Source organism: Schistocerca piceifrons, chromosome 2 (assembly GCF_021461385.2).
Source record: "Schistocerca piceifrons isolate TAMUIC-IGC-003096 chromosome 2, iqSchPice1.1, whole genome shotgun sequence".
Classification (NCBI taxonomy): domain Eukaryota; kingdom Metazoa; phylum Arthropoda; class Insecta; order Orthoptera; family Acrididae; genus Schistocerca; species Schistocerca piceifrons.
The window spans coordinates 526,910,968-526,930,576 of record NC_060139.1 but is presented as its reverse complement, the minus strand read 5'-3'; the positions used below and the strand labels follow the sequence as shown (position 1 = coordinate 526,930,576).

The window sequence follows — 19,609 nt, the reverse complement described above, 5'->3', positions numbered from 1 at the left end:
GCCCATGTTTCACTTCCATGTATGTCTACACTCCAGACAAATACTTTCCTTCTAAGTCCTTTTCTGCCTCTGTCAGAATAACAATGTCATTAGTAACCCTCAAAGTATGTATTTCCTTTCCCCGGTCTGTAATTCCTACTCTAAATTTTGCTTTAGTTTCCTTTACGGCTTGTTCAATGTACATGCTGAATAACACCGGGGATAGGCTACAACCCTGTCTCACTCCCTTCTCAACCTCTGCTTTCCTTTCTTGACCACTGACTCTTATTTCTGTCTTCTGTACAAGTTGTAAATAGGCTTTTGCTCCCTGTATTTTACCCCTTCTATCTTCCGAATTCCAAAGAGAGTATTCCAGTTATCATCAAAAGCTTTTTCTATGTGTACAAATGCTTTCCTTAACCCATCTCCTATGAAGGGCGTTTGAAAAGTCCAAGAGTTGGCACCACCAACACATATCAGGGTCATGTTTAGTTAGTAGCATCTTTGGAAAGAACGCACATCAAGTTTTCAGCCATATTGGTCTATTTCCTTGTGTTTGGCATTTGTGTGAATCAAGAACGTCAAGTGATTGTCAAAAAGTGGATGAAAAAGACTTCAGTGTGGTGATTAAACATTACAGTGACTCTGCACCTTCGATTAGAACAGTTTATAAGGGGTTTCAAAATTTTCGGAGTGGCCACATGGGCACAGGTGATATTGAACATTCTGGATGCCCTGTGGAGGTTACGACTCCAGAAATCATTGATAAAATCCATGATATGGTGATGGATGACAGAAGAGTCAAGGTGCTTGAGATTGAACGAGTACATAAAATTTTGCATAAACATTTGGACATGAGAAAGCTATCCGCAAAATGGGTTCCACGATTGCTCACACTTGAACAAAAACGGAATAGTGTGAAGTGTTGCAAGAATGGTTTGCAGTTGTTCAGGAAGAATCTGCAGGACTTTAGGCATTGTTTTGTCACTGTGGATGAAACATGGATACATTACTATACTCCTGAGACCAAACAACAATCTAAACAATGGGTTACCAAGGGAGAATCTGCCTTTGGCCGGAAAAGTTATGGCGACTGTCTTTTGGGATTCGCAAGAGATAATCCTCATCAACTATCTGGAAAAGGGTAAAACTATTACAGGTGCATATTATTCATCATTATTGGACCATTTGAAAACCAAGCTGCAAGAAAAACGCCGGCAATTGGACCACAAAAAAAGTCCTTTTCCATCACGACAATGCACCAGCGACCACCTCAGCTGTCGTGGTCGCAAAATTAATGGAAATAGGATTCCAACTCATTTCACATCCCCCAAGTCTCTAGACTTGGCTCCCTCGGACTACTATTTTCTCCCCAATATGAAGAAATGGCTGGCGGGACAAATATTTTATTCAAACGAGGAGGTGATTGCAGCAACTAATAGCTATTTTGCAGACTTGGACAGTTCCTATTATTTGGAAGGGATCAACAAATTAGAACAGCGTTGGACGAAGTGTATAAGTCTAAAAGAAGACTATGTCGAAAAATAAAAAAGGTTTACAGCAAACATGTAAGTAGTTTTTATTTTTGCATGGACTCTTCCTACATGTCTGTTACTTCAGTACTTTTCACACCTGTCAGCAACTGCTTTCTTTGGAATTATTACATTCTTCTCTAAGTTTGAGTAGTCTCTTGCACACTAGATGGAAGAATTTTGCCATGGCTGGCTCTCCTAAGGCCATCAGTAGCTCTGACTGAATATCATCTACTCCCGGGGCCTTGTTTCGACTTGATCTTTTGGGTCACACTCAAATTCTTCTCGTGGTATTGTTCTCCATCTATGTCTGCTTCCCTATCTATTAAATTGCCTTCAAGATTGTCTCCCTTGTATGGCCCCTCAATATACTCCGTTCACCTTCCCTTCCTTGCTTACTTATCACTGGTTTCCCATCTCAGCTCTTGATACATATACAGGTGCTTCTCTTTTCTCCAAAGGCCTCTTTAATTTTCCTGTAGGTGGTATGTATGTTTCCCCCTACTGATACCTGCCTCTAAATTCTTATATTTATCCTCTAGCCATTTCTGCTTAGTTATGTTGTACTTCGTGCCAAAGTGATTCTTTTAAATGTTTCTATTCCCTTTCACCTGCTTCATTTTTATATTTTCTCTCCTTTCATCATTTAAATTCCATGTGTTTTGCATTATCCATCGATTTCTACTAGGCTTTGTCCTTTTAACCTACTTGATTGTCTGCTGCCTTCACTATTTCATCACTTAAAGCTACCTATGTTTTACCAATCAATTCTGAAACATTCCAATGTCTCTCTGGTCTCTTCCAAGTGCACAACCTTCTTTCACAATTCTTAAACCAAGCATTAGCTATGATTTAATTATCCTCTGCACAAAATTCTACCAGGCGGCTTCCTCTTTCATTCCTTTCCCCCAGTCCATATTCATCTACTACTTTTCCTACTCTTCCTTTGAAGTCCAAGACTTGAATTTTCATCTCCTCTGAATAATTTATTTTATCATGTCATACATTTCTTCAATCTCTTCATCATCTGCAAAGCTAGTTGGCATATAAACTTTTACTATTGTGGTGGGTGTGGCTTTGCATCTGTCTTGGCTAGAATAGTGTGCCCACTATACTGTTCATAGTAGTTAACCTGCATCTTATTTTCTTATTCATCATTAAATCAACTCTTGCATTACCCCTATTTGATTTTGTATTTACAGCCCTGTATTCACCTCACCAGAAGCCCTGTTTCTCCTGCCACAGAACTTGAACAATTCTCTCTGTATCTAAACTTCAATTGATCCGATTTCCCTTTTTAAATGTTCCAACCTACCTGCCCAATTAAGCGATTTAATATCCCACACTCCGATCCGTAGACTGCCAGTTCGTGTCTCTTCTGATGATGAGAGTCCTCCTGAGTAGTTCCCGACTGGTTGTAACCAAATGGGGAGACTATTTTACCTCCAAGAATATTTTACGCAAGAGGATGCCATCACATCTGACCATACAGTAGAGCTGCATGACCTTCAGAAAAATTATAGCTGTAGTCTCCTATTGCTTCAGCTGTTCACAATACCATCACAGCAAGGCCGTTTTCGTTGATGTCACAAGGCCAGACCAGTCAAGTCTCACAGACTGTTGCCCCAGCAACTACTGAAAAAGGTTGCTGCCCCTCTTCAGGAACTCACACATTTTGTATGGACTCTCAACACGTACCCCGTCTGTGTTGTGTCCTGTATGCGACACCGAGGCATGCAAGACTGCCCACCAATGGTGAAGTCCGTGGCACACAAGCGTGCACTCTCTCTCTCTCTCTCTCTCACACACACACACACACACACACACACACACACACACACACACACACACACACACACAGAGAGAGAGAGAGAGAGAGAGAGAGAGAGAGAGAGAGAGAGAGAGAGAGAATAATTTTTCCTGTTTAGCTCCGCCAGCAATTGGCAATTTATTTGAGAGTCCTGTATTACTTTCTCCATGGAGAATCCTTTAAGACAGCCACAGGTGACAGGCTAGTTAATAAATTCTGTGTCATTAATTGGTCAGCAGTCTATCATAGATAACTTTCTCAAACATTATCTGAAAAGATTGGAAAGTGAAGTACAGCTCTGTAATTAGAGGTGGCTTGCTTATCTCCATCTTTGAAGAAAGGTGTTACTACGTCTTATCCAAGTCTGTTGGGCAATGTGTTTGGAGTCACTGACTGATTACAAAGATAGCTTAAACATAATCCTTTCAAGTCAGTGTAAGATTTTAACTGTCTACAAGAAGCAACATCATAGCCATTAGAATTACTAAAACACATTTTTTATGTTGTCTGATACATTGGCGGATATTTTTTTCCATAATGAAAAATAAATAAAACACAGAACAGAGTACAAGAAATAAGTCATGTTTTGCAAATGTTATAACAATATTAAAATTTAATACATTTTGTGGACACTGAGTACAAACATCTAGTACCAGTATTAACTGGTTTCTGCACATCATCCAATGAACAGACTATTAAACAAAGGCACATCATTCACAGCTCTGAGGTTTATCCGAAGATTTTATAGTACTACAAACTTAAAATTAATCATTGTTGAGATGCTAATTTTCAACACACATGAAAACTGAATATTAACAATATCAAAACAATGTAAAATTTTTTACTAAGTCTATAATATTTGCTATCCCCAGATGACTAATATGTATCTCTATATTATACATGAACAGCTCACACATTTTTATAATAAATACAGGATCATTATAATTAAACTTTTGCTACTTAATAGGGCCACATGAAAAACAAGTGATTGTGGGTCAATGAAACTTTATGGAAAAATTTGTGTGAACACATGGAAGTGAAATAACAAATAAATCACTGAAAGTAACACATTTTGATTTCCACTTGAGAGGGTTCAAATCTGGTGATCTAGGTGGTTACACAGTTTGGAATGATCGGCAAATGATTCGGTTAGCTCACTGGAGAAGTGACTGCCAATTGCACTACAAATTGTTGAAAAAGTTACTGTTGCCAAAGCTGAGAATGCTGGAGGCAATGTGTGAGCTCCAATCAGTGCACAAAATGTGTTACAATAGTTGAACACTGCATGCTCCATCACTCAAAAAGTGCTGTGATCAATTGTGAAATGGTATATGTACAAACCTCACATTACTCACCAACTTTTGCCATGTGATGCAGACATTCAAGTAGATTTTGTTCCTATGTTTCTTGCAAGGGTTAAAGTTGACGACCTGTGGCCTTGGAACACTTTGCGGAGTGGTGAAACACACATTACACTCAATGGGACAGTGAACACACTCAAATTTGGGGACAGTCATTGCCCACAAACATTTTTGAAGTTGCCCTGCATACTGAATGCATCACTGTGTGGTGTGGCTTCACTGTACAGTTCATGATTGCTCCATTTTTCTTCGAGTAACTCCCAAAGGACCAAAGACATGCAGTCTGAACAGCACATGTACTGTGATATGCTTATCAGCAAGTGGTACCTCTTTATGGGAGGTAAGTGCTTTGGCCTCACATGTTTCAATGTACTATAGAACTCCAACTCACACTGCTTGTGAGGTCACTGTCTTAGTCTGTAATACATTTAAAGAAAACAGAACCATTGGCTAATTGTTCCAAACTGTGTAACCAACAAGATCACCAGATTTGAAGCCTCTCATCTGGAAATTAGTATGTGTTTCTTCCAGAGGTTTATTCATTATTTTCCTTCCACAAGCCCTTACAAATGTTTCCACAAAGTTTCATTGCCCTACGATCACTCATTTTTCATGGGGTTGGGGAGGGGTGGGGCTTCTGTACTAATAACATGGATGTGAGAATGCCCATTTGTTGAGTACCAATAATATAATTACTGTGTACAACTTCAAAATATCCATGGGATACTCTGTAACGCCACAACAAATATATATTCTTGATGTAAAAGCTCCAATGAATTTAAAACACACATTCCATTTTCTTTAGCATTTCAAAGAAAATGAAAATTTCGTCACTCTGTTGCAAGGCACACAGCAAACATTACCTTGCACAAAAATTGAGATACAAAATGGTGGCTGTAACTCAGTACTTAAACTAATTTAAAAAACTCACATAACATGCAAACATCTCTCAAATTCAACATTAAAGTCGAAAGCTGCAACATTCTTGAACTCACCATTAAAGCTCAAAATACAAATGCCAAGACTACTGAGATGGTACAGTCCACAGGAATACATACTGGTTTCTAATTCTACACATTCTGACGATTATTACAAAATGTATGTAATTGGACCATTAACTGACTTGAGACAATTCCTTACTTATTCTTGACTTTATAACCTGCATTTTCTTTTAATATTACAAAAGTTATGAGCAGTGGCACTTTTTAAGTGAATGAAAATTTAATAAAAACCTCATTACAATGCCTTTTAACTATCATGTATAATTTCCATCACTCTTCAACATTTATGGACTGAAAATATGCCCATATCTAAAACTTATCATATGTGTTTTCAGAATATGAACATGTTCTAACATCTGTTTCATATACATACACAATATTGAGTTTTTCAGGAATGGAGTGTGATAGAGTGAGCAAAACTGTTTATTTTATTGCAGTCTTTTTATCAACTCAAAGTACTTGTGCACATTCCTCTTTCTTCTGAGAATTCAAGTAAATACAGTTCCACTAGCGTGCAATGTATCCATGCTCCTTGAAATAAGGATGAGCTAAGGCTTTTGCAGCACTGATTCTCTGACAAGGGTCAAACATCAACAAATTCTGCAAAAGATTCAGACCATCTGGGGAGCAATCAGGCATCATCCCTTCCAGGTCAGCAGCTGTGTAGTTTTTGAAAACAGACCAAGGTAATGGTGTCTGCTCTGGCCAACTTGTTTCAGGAGGTGTTCCTAAGATGCTGAATATCTTGTCCAGTTGATCAACTTCTGATGTTCCACAAAATATAGGACGCAGAAGAAACAATTCAGCCATAATACAACCACATGACCAGATATCAACTGGTGTAGCATATGTTGAGTTGAGAAGAACCTCTGGAGCACGATACCATATGGTTACAACAACAGAAGTAAGTAGCATTTCAAAGTCGTAAGTCTTAGCCAGCCCAAAGTCTGCTAACTTCACTGTTCCTGAAGAAGAAATCAGGATGTTCTGAGGTTTCAGATCTCGATGAATTACACGCTTACTATGGAGAAAATCAACACCACTCAGAGTCTGGAACATAATGTCTCTCACCAAGCTTGCTCCCATGCCAGACCGGGGACACTTTTCAATGTAATTAGACAAATCCTGCTCCAAATGTTCAAACACTAAAAACAGATACAGATCGGTTTCTGTTCTATGACCCGTGCAGACATCCAGTAGTTTCACTATATTCGGATGTTCATACTGAGCCAATTCCTTCAAAAGAACAACTTCCCGAAGTGTAGACAAAGGTATACCATCAGCAGAAAGGTTCACACGGACTTTCTTTACAGCCACAATTTGGCCACTCGCTGAACGTGCACGGTAAACAGTGCCGTATGCACCATTACCTATCTGGGCCAACATCTCAAAATTGGGATGACTCTGAATTCCTGCATCCATCATTATCACAGAGATGAGTCTGAAAGAGAGTCACAGTATAAGGAAAATCATTTTTTAAAAGAGGGCATTAAGTTGAAGCTTGAGAAATATGTTTTACTAACACGCTACAATCTATTCATAACTACAAATAGAGAAGTTTTCTTAAGTAGATATCAAGGCAGATTAGCTACAGATGACACATAAAAATTACTTAGCAGCAAAATACAAATTATTCTGCAGTCTGTCTACAGTTACTACCTTTATGTACATTTAACCTATGCACAAAGTAGGTGGCTTGCCATAAAAACTTTTGTCTTCTTGAAAATGACAATGATATCTGTCATAAATGACATTAAATGATGATGTACAAAAAATTTCAGGAAGGACAACATACTGGCTCTAAAACTTAGCAGTAATGGATTTTACAACATGGCAATACTGTCCATTCACTCTTTGTCTTCAATAGATCCTATACCTTCCACGGTGTGGAATAATTTTTAAAAAGTCATTAATAATTAACTAGTACTACATGACTATAAACTATACTGATTTTTTAATTAGTGACAAATAGCATTATGGAGTAAATGTATTTGAAAATTACTGTAAGAACTATAAGACTTTTGAAAAGCCCTCTGCAGCGTAAGTGACCATCTAATTTGTACAGTACTCAAACAATGGAAAATCAGATGTAGAACTGAACATCTCAATTAATTTATCTAATTGCTAACTCTTCCTTATTATCCAATAGGACCACTACGGAACTATATATACAATGTTTCATTTGCTCTATGACCATTAATCCCTATTCCTGACATTATCAGGTTATTTTCACTTCTTTAACTGTATGAGTCTCTCTGACAATAAAACTTAAAATGCTCCCTTCATCAACTTGTAAACCTGTATCATTTGGGATACGACTTTTGTAGATGAATTTGGGTCCTCATATCATAGGAGGGCATTACAGTTCCTAAGTACATCTTTAAAATCACTGGAATGCAATGTGTACAGATCTGAAAAAGAAGTGGCCCTTGGTCAAACAGTGTAGCGGTTCACATACTAAGTTCTCCCAGTCTGAATTTCGTTTTTTTTTTTTTCCTTTCTTTTTTTCCATGTGGGATAATTAGTCAATTTGCTACTTTATGCTACCATGTTATGAGGAATGTCCTGACAGGGCTTTATTTACAGATTGCTCTCCAGAGAAAATTCCATGAAAGCATAACTGAGTAGCAGGCAGCCAAGTAGGGTAAGAAAAATGGGTCTGTATTCTTCTTTGATAAGTGTATCACTTTATCAAAAAAGTTGAGAACTGGAAGGAGTGAACTTTTCTGTAATCAGAGACAACTGTTTTACACTGGTGTCACACCTTCACATTTAAATCAATAAGGAAAACTTCTTTTCATTCATTGGCTGATTACAAACATAACAAGAATGTTCATATCTTGTCGGCACAAGAGTTTAAAGCACTGTTTTAATGTAAATGATTTTGCAATAGGATAGTGGATACCATTAGCTTGTGCAGTGACACTGAACTCTTATAAAAGCAAACTTTTATTATGACAGGGTGATCAATTAATCAGTTTAGATTAATATTTTAAATTCTTCTGACTGAAGACTGATGAACGGCTCTCTTAGAAGTATTAAATTCAAGTTCTTATAAAGGAACCAAAAGCATCTATCTCTACTACAAGAATAATTTCTACTGTATCTTGACAATGAAACAAGCAACTTGTGAACTTTACATTCTTTCACACCATTATACTTTCTATGCTACCATATTTTGAGGCAACTCTGTGCATTCGCTAAACATACTTTATCCCACAGAAGAGCAGACTGAATGATCTGCAGTGACAGTTCGCAAACTTTGTGCATGCTGTTAATGAAGTCTCTCAGAATTCTAACTCTGTCATCTGCACATGTACTACTTCATGGTATTTATGGTTAGTAACATGAATTCATTCAAAACATTGTGCTACATTTCACACCAGATGAAGAAACAAATTGGACTTGGATAATACAGTGTGTCCACATAAAACATCCGTGATTTCCAAATGCATCTAAAAAAATTTATAAGACAGAGACTTGCTTCTTCCAGTAATTTTTGGGTTTGCAGCCAGATCCCATCAACATTCTGCCACGATATTTCGGCCCAGAGACGTCCGGCCATCCTCGAGTGAGTAGACGAAGTACTGAAGAGACCTGATACAGTCATGGTATTTACAGCGAATTCTGCGCATGCAAATCGTACTGGCGGTTCACAGCGCATGCATTAGGAGGTGACATGCGCGCAGCAGCCAAGTTGTGTGTGCAGCGCTCAGTGGTGAAGTAAGAACAAACTAGTCACTAAGTATCGAGTGAGCATGTCGATTATGTTGTGACTGCATCATTTTATTAATAGGATTCCAATTTTCATCAAGCTGAAAGCCACTGACATGATTCATTAAATTATCAGCAAAACATATTTCCATGGATTCTTTAGTTACAGAGTCCCAGAAGCTGGAAACCAGTGTTAAAATTTTGATGTTGTTGTATTCCATTGACCATTGACCAAACAATAGCAAGAACCATTTATTTGGAAATGCTTCAGCAATTTGCTGTCTTTCAGCTTCTTCACCTTCAGTGAAATGTCATTTTCCAGCAGGATAGGGCACCACTGCAACGGAGTTTGTTTCATGACATCCTGAACTGGACATCTGCACAACAATGGTTAGGACACAATAGACTAACCAAATGGCCACTTTGATCACCAGACTTAACACCTCTGGATTTACTCCTGCGGAGTTTTGTGAAAGACATTCTGTGTGTGTCTCACTTGTAGATGCCATTGGTGATTTCCACAGAACTGTGGGTGCAATAAGCTCCACCATCCCTGATATGCTTGTTCACACAAGGGTTGATATACGAGCATTTTCTAGACATTTTACATGCCATGAAAAGAACCCATGTAGAAATGTATTAATTTTTTGTAAAAAATGTTTACTTACTTTACATGATGCTGCAAACCGTAAGTATCTCTTCCTAACAGGTTTCTTTTAAATCACATTTGGAAATCAGGGAGGCTTCATGTGGACACTTTGCACTTTAAGCATTGTACAGAAAGGTGTTCTCTACAGCGTTTGTTTCATTTTTAGCAGGCTTGCAGCAGTAGTTTAGAGCCCTGTACTGTTACATTAGTATATACAGTAAATCATATGTTAAACTTTTTGTGCTTTTTCTACTTTCGTCATCTTTAAATTTTTATATAATCTTTCTAAGAGTATATGGTTCCTTTACCACACTGTTTTGGTTCACATGGTATCACACAATAGTATGAATTAAATGAAAGACCATCACAATCAGAAGAATTACCACTTTTTAGTGACAATGGATTTCTTTATCCCCTTAGAATGTTAGTTTTCCAACTAATGTCTATTAGTAGTGAATACAATACCTGGCAGGTTAGATCTCTTGTGTTTGCATTTGGTTGTCTACTAATGTGTTTGCTGCCACTGGGTCATTCCATGTCGATTCAACACACCTCTCAACCTGACTCTCTCGGATTTCTTTCAAATTTGGAGCATTACAACTGCGAAGAAAGTTACAGGTCTGGAAAGTTTGGAATTTGTGCTAAATTTACATGTGTATGTCATAACATAAATGACTGTAATTTTGGTTCTAATTCAGTTACAGCAATGAAAATGGTACCATTGGAAAGCTAACAAATAGACCTTTACATTGTATGTCACATGGCAGGTTTCTGATAATTTTCATACTAAAGGTCATTGACCCTGAATATCTCAAAACACCCCATCTTCAATTTTTTTTGAAAAAAAAAATTGTATTCAATTGCTCCATTATGTTACTATAAATATGGTAAATATCAAGATGGCACACCATAGGCATCATGCACAAAAATTTTTTTTGTCAACTTAAGTACACAGTCAACTTGCAGTAAACAGCTATGTACCCAGTTTTTTCCGTAACACCAGCCAACAGCAGTCACTTTTATTCAGACCAGTTCTTTAATATTTCTAGCTGTGAACAGGCAATGAGAGACACTTTCATTTCAACCAATCAACATTAGCCTGTTTTAGTGAACAGCCAATCAGAGAGAGACTTATTTCAAATAGTTCCATTAGTCCACTGATCTCTATATATTTCGCAACGCTGTGGCTTGTTTAACGAAGTGCAGTGTAAATGTGTCGTAAAGTAATATTTAGTAAGAAATGGATTTCAAGTAAAAATTGTATTGTTGCAACCCGTTTAGGGAAGAAGGTCATGCAAGAGAGCAGAAGAATTCAAAGAATGTTCAGGAGTGGATGATAAACAAATATCCTAATGTATTGTTAGGTGGAAAATTTTGAAGTAAATGTAGAACAAAAAAATTATTGCAAAACCCAACAATCACTGCAGATGTTGCCTCAGTTGTAGCAGGTATTTCCATAGAAGATTTAAGTGAAGATGGAAGTAGAATCAGATCTGGCACTCTATATTTTAAATAGTAGCCTTCAGTATTTAGGTGACTGTAAAGAGATTAGCAAGACTTGCCAGCCTCAAGTGACCTTAAGAAAATCATATTTTGACATCACAACAGTTTTTTGAGTGGTGCAAGGAAAATATTCCTTTATGTGTCTTCCATTATACATTGGTTTCCTATCATGATGAAGATACGGCCAAGCTAAAACAACATTTCAAAAATACAAGGATGATTCCAAGTACCCAAAAGCTTCATTGTGTAATACTGTTAACAAAGGTTTAGACAAAGACATATTCTGCTTCTTTAGTGAGAAGAGAAGTGTCAGTGATTGCTATGATGAATGAAACACTGTTAACAAACATACATGGATTTGTTGCCTGTTTGTATGACAGTCATTGGCAGGTTGCATATGTCTTACAAACATGTGAAGAAACAGAAGTAAATGTCCACTTCTTGCATCCACATGGATCGTCTGCGTCATTTGTGTTTCCTGATAAACCAGACACTTGAGTCATCAGAAAATGTGACAAGAGTGGATCCAGTGACACTAACTGGAAGGACATACAATCTCCCTGCACCAGTTCTGGTGAACATTAACAGTTTAGTTGGAGAATTCTGAGGAGAGATCTAAAAACTTTTCATTGCCTTTTCATTACAACTGTAATGTAAATAATTCATTATATCACTATAATAATGTAAACCATATTTTTGTACAATATCTTCTTCATTTCAATAGTGTATTGATATGGACAAAATAATTATTTGTGCATGATGCCTTTGGTGTGCCATCTTGATATTTACCATATTTATAGTAACGTACTGGAGCAATTAAATACATTTTTTAAAAAGATTGAAGATGGAGTGTTTTGACATATTCAAGGTCAATGTCAAGGACAATAACCTTTAGTATGAAAATTCTCAGAAACTTGCCATGTAGCATGTCAATGTAAAGGTCTATTCGTTGGCTTTCCAGTGGTACCATTTTCATTGCTGTCACTGAATTAGAACCACAATTACAGTCATTTATGTTGTGACAGTTGCATGTAAATTTTGCACGAATTCCAAACTTCCCAGACCTGTAACTTTCTTCACAGTTGTAACACACATCTGCAAATTGGTATTTTTCCATCTCTTATCTGGGTCATTGAATGCACCAAATTTGAAAGAAATCTGAGATGTTCAGGTTGAAAATGTTACTTTACAGCATTGAATTGACATGGAATGATCCCACTGTTAGGAAGTTATCAGTAGAATGGGAGCCCCATGAATTCATTAATTCATTATTTTGCATTGCTTTTATCTGTGAACTTAATGTCATTTGCATTATGGTTACTTTTTAGTTTTTTTTAAGAATTCTCCATACTATTTTTCCTTTATTCTTTGAGTGTTTTCTTCCTTTTTGTGACTGTCACACGTGCTTTACTTTCTTGATTACAGACAGGGTTATATTACTTTACTTAAGCAGCAATGGTGTTTTAATTTGTTTGTTACAGCTTCTACCTTGTGATTCTTGTTATTTTGTATGGGTTTGTGGCTTGCTGCACTGTAGTAGAATGAGAGATCATGAAGATAAATATTGCATAGCCTAAATCGGTAATTTTATTAAAAAAAAAAAAACCTTATGCAAAGTGCTAAAGGTTAGAATTGAATTGAAAAAAAAAAAAAAAAATATCCATCAACATCGTCAGCTATCTCCTCATTACGCCACAGAAAGTTCTGGTAGTGGGATTATGCAATAGATAGTATATGCACACGCTGCCTCCCCTCCCTCACAACTGTTGGCTGCAGTTCCGTAACCCTCTCAATCACTCCCCACATCCTTTGACTCCACTCCACCACAACCCCTCACCCCATTCAAGATGCAATACACAGAGATGCACTGGAACTGTGCATTCAACTGTAACACTATGTAATCATACAGTCATTTGCTTGTGTTTGTGTCTGGAGAGGGGATCAGGAGGGGGGGGGGGGGCATAGAGTATTCAGCCAAAAACCAGCAAAGTTCTCAGTTCTATTTATGGGTCTATCAATGACTCAGCACCTCCACTACTTGGTAAGTTGTTATCTTCTATGGCTTTTTTTTTCTTAAGAACTGAACTGAGATCCTTCTTACATTTTTCATAGTTGATGTTCATAATATGCACGAAAACACTCAACGATTAATCTATTATATGATACAGCTATTTTGATTCACCCTGCTGCTTTAGTTATTTGTAATGACTAGTGCATTAAGTGTGCAGTGAATGTAAAGCTCAATTTACCCTTCAAGGGACGATTTACATATGTTGGCTTTGCTGACACTCAACAAATGACCACTTTTCAATGTGACATATACCCCAACCTGCACTACAGATCAATGCTGTTATCACAACCAAAATCTCCAGGCAAAAATGGAAGGGAGGGGGGTTATCATGATGGAACCTCACTGTTCTCTATGTAAGTTTTCTCCAAAACCATTCCATCCTTAGGTTATATTTACTTTATTTAATGATAAACAGAGTGCATGACTTTTCAAATAGGCCTACTTCAGATACTACTGGATCAATCTGGTGGAATTAACTGCTTGGTAACAAACATACAACACTGAAAGTTTCAAACTGAGATTAAAATTTGCTACGCTGACAAACTCCAAGCAACTCCGTCATAAATATTCCGACCAATCACTGCCATTCCAATACAGCTTACAGTATCATTACACGATGTATAAGGGGCATTCAAAAAGAAACAAGCTGGAGACATAATTACAGAAACCTGTACATTAGAAGTACTGATCCTGGCTGTTGAGAGACTTGTCCACTGTGGCATGAGGCAATGAATGTCCGTCTCATAAAATTCCCAAGGCTGCAATATTAACCATTTCCGCACATATAGCTGGATGTCGTCGTCCAAGGTGAATCGCTTGCCCCTCAGAACCTTTTCAAGGGGACCAAAAATGGGGTAATCACAGGGACTGTATGGAGGGTGGCCAAGAAGCTCTGATTACAATTTCTGCAGGAGTGCCATGACTGTGTTGGCTGTATGAGGCTCTGCATTGTCGTGGAGCAGAATGACCCCACAGGTGAGATTGCCCAGTTATTCTTTTGACTTCATCACTTGGCGAAGGGTGGTGAAGGTTTGCGAGTAATGCTGGGCATTCACTGTTGTCCCATGCTGCAGGAAGTGACTCACAAGGGGGCCACCTTGGTCAAGATGTCCAGTTGTCCGTGCGGAACTGGTTAACAATGCAGCCCTGGGAATTTTATGAGACAGCCATTCACCATCTTGTGTCACAGTGGGACTGGTTTCTCAACAGCCACAGTCAATATTTCTAACATATAGGTATTGGTTTCTGTAATTATGCATCCGGCTCGTTTCTTTTTGAACATTCTTTATAAATCATTCTTCCAAATTCTGCAGGTATAAAGGACCTATATCTTGAACAGAAATCATATTGTCACTATTAGGTGAAGGACAAGATTAAGTGACACTCGTGGAACCGATACACCACATTATTCAACACCAACAATAAAGGAAACTGTGGGCAAAGTAGGAAACAAAAATGTATAGAGAAGAAGTAAATTTTTAAGTTCGTTTACGAAACTGTAATTCTGTCAGAGATCAAAAAGCATTTAGAAGATAATTAGAACTGAATGAACAGCATGTTGAAAAAAGGTTACAAGATGAACAGTTATAGCAAAAGTTGGGCAACAGGGTGTACTTAAATCAGGAACAGAAGACATAGTAAAAATTTCTATCTGGTCAGCAAAATAACTGCCAACTGCAGAAGAAAACAATACACAAAATGCAAACTGACTAGAAAAATATTTCTTAAAACATAAATCTGCCAACAACAAATAGAAATGTAGGCCCTAAATGTTCGGATGTGTTGTCGAAAGGGCAGATGTTTTGAAATCAGGTATTAATTAATTATGTTGAGTATTAGGTGTGTAGATTGAGGAACTAATGAATAGTTACTGAATCAATTTGGGGATAACAGAGATTTACGGCACAACTTGAGTTAAAAGATGGGATAGGTTGATAGGATACATCTTGAGGCGTTGAAGAAATTTGGTGGGGGGGGGGGGGGGGGGGGGGGGGTTAGTGAGAGATAAAAATTGTAGAGGGAAAGCTTGAATACAGTAAGCAGTTTCGACGCTTTAAAGATTGTAGTAGATATACAGAGCTGGAGTGAATTGAACAGGGCAGACTATTATGGAGAGTTGCGTCAAACAGGCCTATGGGCCGAATACAACAATATAAGACTATCAAAAAGTTATCGCTGCGACGTACCTAAACAGAAAAACTCAAACGGTGAGTTTTTCAGTTATAAACTGTTTCTCTTGATTTAATTCAACAGTAAAATTTACAAAACAGTTTACGTCCAAACCTGTATGAACGGCAATTCTACAATGCTTGAAAAAAAAAAAAAAACGCTTTCCTTTGCTAATGTTAGTACACCTCATAACGCTCCTTAAACGTTTTTTCCTCCGTTCTTGGCAAAACGTAGTAAAAATGTAAATTAGACTATGACCCCCATAAAGAACGTGGACATCAATATTCGTAAAGCTTGTTTTGAATTTTCCAACACCACGACATCACGTCTCATGGTTAAGAAAACAGAGCTACTGGAAACTTATCACCTCGCAACAAGGAGTTTCAGCACTACCTATTAATATTCTTGGTACACAGCTACACTAAAGTTTCTTAAGTTACCTTTATCTCATCAAATGCGGTAATACAAATAACATACGGCAATAAAGCGACAAGCAACTGACAGCTCAAACATACCGAAGACACCGACTGTAAACTTTACCACGCGCTAATCAACAAACTGAACAAAGCACTTCTACAGCTGACGCCAAAGATACAGCAGTTTTACATTTTAACCACAGATTACCTTTAAGCCGGGTTCATACACGCAACAAAAGTGTCGCCACAGCTAGTGGCATACAATAGTAGCAGTGCAGTTGCATGTGTGAACTGCCAATTTCCACTGATGTACCTTAAGACATTAAACTTTAGTCATGTCACAAAAAGTTCAACTAATTTGTACTCCCTTACACCATTTTGCATCCTCCACTGCTCCACCATGCCTCTACTTCGAAACGTGATAGTTATCTTGGAGTAATTGCTACCGTACTCCAGCCGATTTCTGTGTGATTCTACTTTATTACTGAAAGAGCCAAACAGCGGTCGACAGGCATATTTTCGCACCCCCTGAAACTATATATAATCTATGTTTAAATTTCTCTCACTCACTCTCTCTCTCTCTCTCTCTCTCTCTCTCTCTCTGTGTGTGTGTGTGTGTGTGTGTGTGTGTGTGTGTGTGTGCCAATATTTGTAAACCAATGATGTAGACCCATACCACAACCTTGAAGGGTTTTTTGGATGACTAAATAAACTTAATATGTAACCAAAAAAGTGTGTAGTACAAACTTCATGAATTATGAGACAAAGTGCTGTATAAATTTTTTATTATATGTGGGAGATAGCTCCCAAGTGTGATTTGGCAGCTGTTAAACTAAAAATTAGTTACCTGAAATGCCTAGATTTGCGAATACAGTAAGATATTAAAATCTTGGAAGAGTGGCATATCTGCAGATGATATGTGTGTTCTGTTGGTTAGTTTGCCATAACAGACAGCATTTCCGTTTTCAAGTGTTATTTTCGTGTAAATGTTTTATGTGTCCCTTATTTATTCCAGTACAAATTCTATTTCGGGGTTTGTCTCTCTCGTATTTAACTCTTGTAGTAGCTCTAATGCCATATAGCATTAATACCCTCCTTATTATTTAAGTTGATGCCGCTTTAAAAGCTGTGCAACTACATAGAATTTGTGGTATCCTGTATGAGAGGTAGCTCGTGATGCCTCTACAGAAAGCCACAAGATGTGGCATCTCATTAGTTGCATGTGTGAACCTGGCTCTGTAAGCAAGATGGTATCAGCGGAAAACGTCCTAAGGTTTAACAGCTGCTGTGTCAGCCAATGCTCCAGCATCATCTTGTTCTCGATAAACTAGGCTTTGGATCCACTGAAGAGGATTTCTGATTTTTGAGTTGCTGGAACAACACTATCTTCTTTTAAGAACAAGGTTGTTTTCATTTGTGAATTACAAGGAGGATCCATTGGAGTCTACATCATTAACGAAAATCAGGAACAACAGAGGCTGGATCTCTGTGGCACACAGCTCTGGATATTTCCGAACTGAGGCAAAAACTTGATGATGGTGCCCCCCACCCCGCTCAAGTGTTTGAGAAAGGACGTAAAATTTTTTTTAAAAATCGATTTTTCAAAAATTTGTTCATTTTGTAGCTCTTTCTGATGAGTTCGATATATAAAACATATATGTCTGAGGATATGTAGGGCATGTTATTTGGTCTTAAATGTACCAAAGAACAGTGCCACGCCTCTTCACACAGCATTTTTCTATCGAATTCAAATGAGCATATTTTGTTAAAAAAAACTTACAATTAATACTGGAAGGGAGACGAGGATCAGGAAATTTGCGCTCTTTATTGCCTGTTAGCTGATAACTCTCTCTTTTGTGTGACACAAAATGAAATAAAGGAGACACAAAACCAGTAAAGACACGAGACAAGCAAGACAATATGCATTTCTTCAATCTTTAGATCCCAGAATTTCTTCTCTCTTATCTTGAAACAGCTTTACATGGCATTCTATTCTTTCTTTGAACGAATCTATTATCTCATCAAGGTTCGTCAAATGTTTTGCTGCATCAAAAATCAAAATACCATTGTCTAATACCGAAAAAGCTGTTAATACAGATAGTACCCAAGACTGGTGTTGTTCTTCGATTTGATTACGTCTATTTTGATACTGTCTGCTGCATAAAACGAAATAGGCCTTTCTAATATTGTAACAATTGTACCACATGCCAAATAAGCGAGACTGTTTTCGTACAAATGTTCATTTTTACATACCTCATTTACGTAAATAACATGACAGAATACAGTTTATGATGCACCAACATCAAATACCTATTAGGTCTACAACAAGAAAAAAGTTTTATATTGGAAAATAGTTTCACATTTAATTCATACGGGGCCAGTTTCTCAAGCATGAAGTCAGAAAGTAGTAGTACGAAATTTTTATATAAATTTGGAATTGTCATATTCTTGTATATAATTGGTGTGATGTCCCCATTTCTTCTCCTTCCTCGTTCTAAAAAACAATCTTATCATCACTTATTCTATAACTGTCCCTGCCACTGTCAAAACTTATTCTCCAATTAACTTCGCTAACACTTCCAGAGTCACCAGTTCAGTTATTCCCCATTTATTATCTGGTCAGGTATTATTATGCGTTCGTACAACGTGTTTTCCGCGCTATTCCAGCTATTCCGAGAAAAGACATTAAGCAGCTGTTAACCAGGGATTGTTCAACTGGTCGTTAGTAGTGCAGCGATCCAGCAAAAATTATCCGTCTAAATTTCATTTTCTCAGACACAATGAGAAGATAATGTGTAATATTTCTTGCCTGTTATTCCTGTTAGTCGTTCATTTCCACTCTGGTAGTCTGAATCTATGGATGTCACTCATAATTGTAATAATGCTGATCATTCACACACCCAATCAACCACATAAACAAACAGCGATTGGCATTCACCTGTTTGGGGCTATTCAGCTCAGCTCATATAGCTCAGTCTCCTTCCGTGTGCAGGAAAGTTTTTTTACATCTAGATGAGACATGTACACTGTGCACACATTCAAAATTTGACTTACGATTCGTTCAGAAATCAACTTGGAATGTGTTCAAATGTTCGAAAATGAACTGGGAAGCGTTCCAAAATCATATGAATAATACGTAGATCAACACACAGAGATCTTCACATCACTTTGAAATCTTATAAGGTCTGCCTCAATGCTTTTGCAGCTCCTTTCAGAAAGCATTTCGTCACAGATAACTGCATCACCTTCAAAAAGTGTGAGGTTACCATTAATATTGTCCACAAGGTCATTAGTATTCAATATGGACAGCAAGGAGTATACAATATGGACAGCAAGGAGTATACAATATGGACAGCAAGGGTCCCAACACACTTCCCTGGGGCATACCCTAAGTTATTTCCACA

General features: G+C 37.6%; 1 protein-coding gene across 3 annotated transcripts; it reads right to left on the bottom strand.

Annotated features, from left to right (window-relative positions):
* Positions 1-3,887: 3,887 nt before the first annotated feature.
* LOC124775042 (cyclin-dependent kinase 6-like) lies at positions 3,888-16,380 on the bottom strand. Of its 3 annotated transcripts, none has more exons than XM_047249821.1 (2): positions 16,305-16,380; positions 3,888-7,124 (listed from the first exon to the last, which is right to left on the bottom strand). In XM_047249821.1, the coding sequence occupies exon 2, from the start codon at positions 7,106-7,108 to the stop codon at positions 6,191-6,193; it is 918 nt and encodes a 305-aa protein (XP_047105777.1). In that variant the 5' UTR covers positions 7,109-7,124; positions 16,305-16,380; the 3' UTR covers positions 3,888-6,190. The 3 variants fall into 3 exon arrangements, with proteins under 3 accessions (XP_047105777.1, XP_047105776.1, XP_047105778.1); XM_047249820.1 differs by having other exon boundaries at positions 16,230-16,348; XM_047249822.1 differs by having other exon boundaries at positions 16,267-16,326.
* Between the last annotated feature and the right edge of the window lie 3,229 nt (positions 16,381-19,609).

Excerpts from the sequence above, each read along its gene's own strand:
- LOC124775042 (XM_047249821.1), bottom strand. The coding sequence starts at position 7,108 with ATGATGGATGCAGGAATTCAGAGTCATCCCAATTTTGAGATGTTGGCC.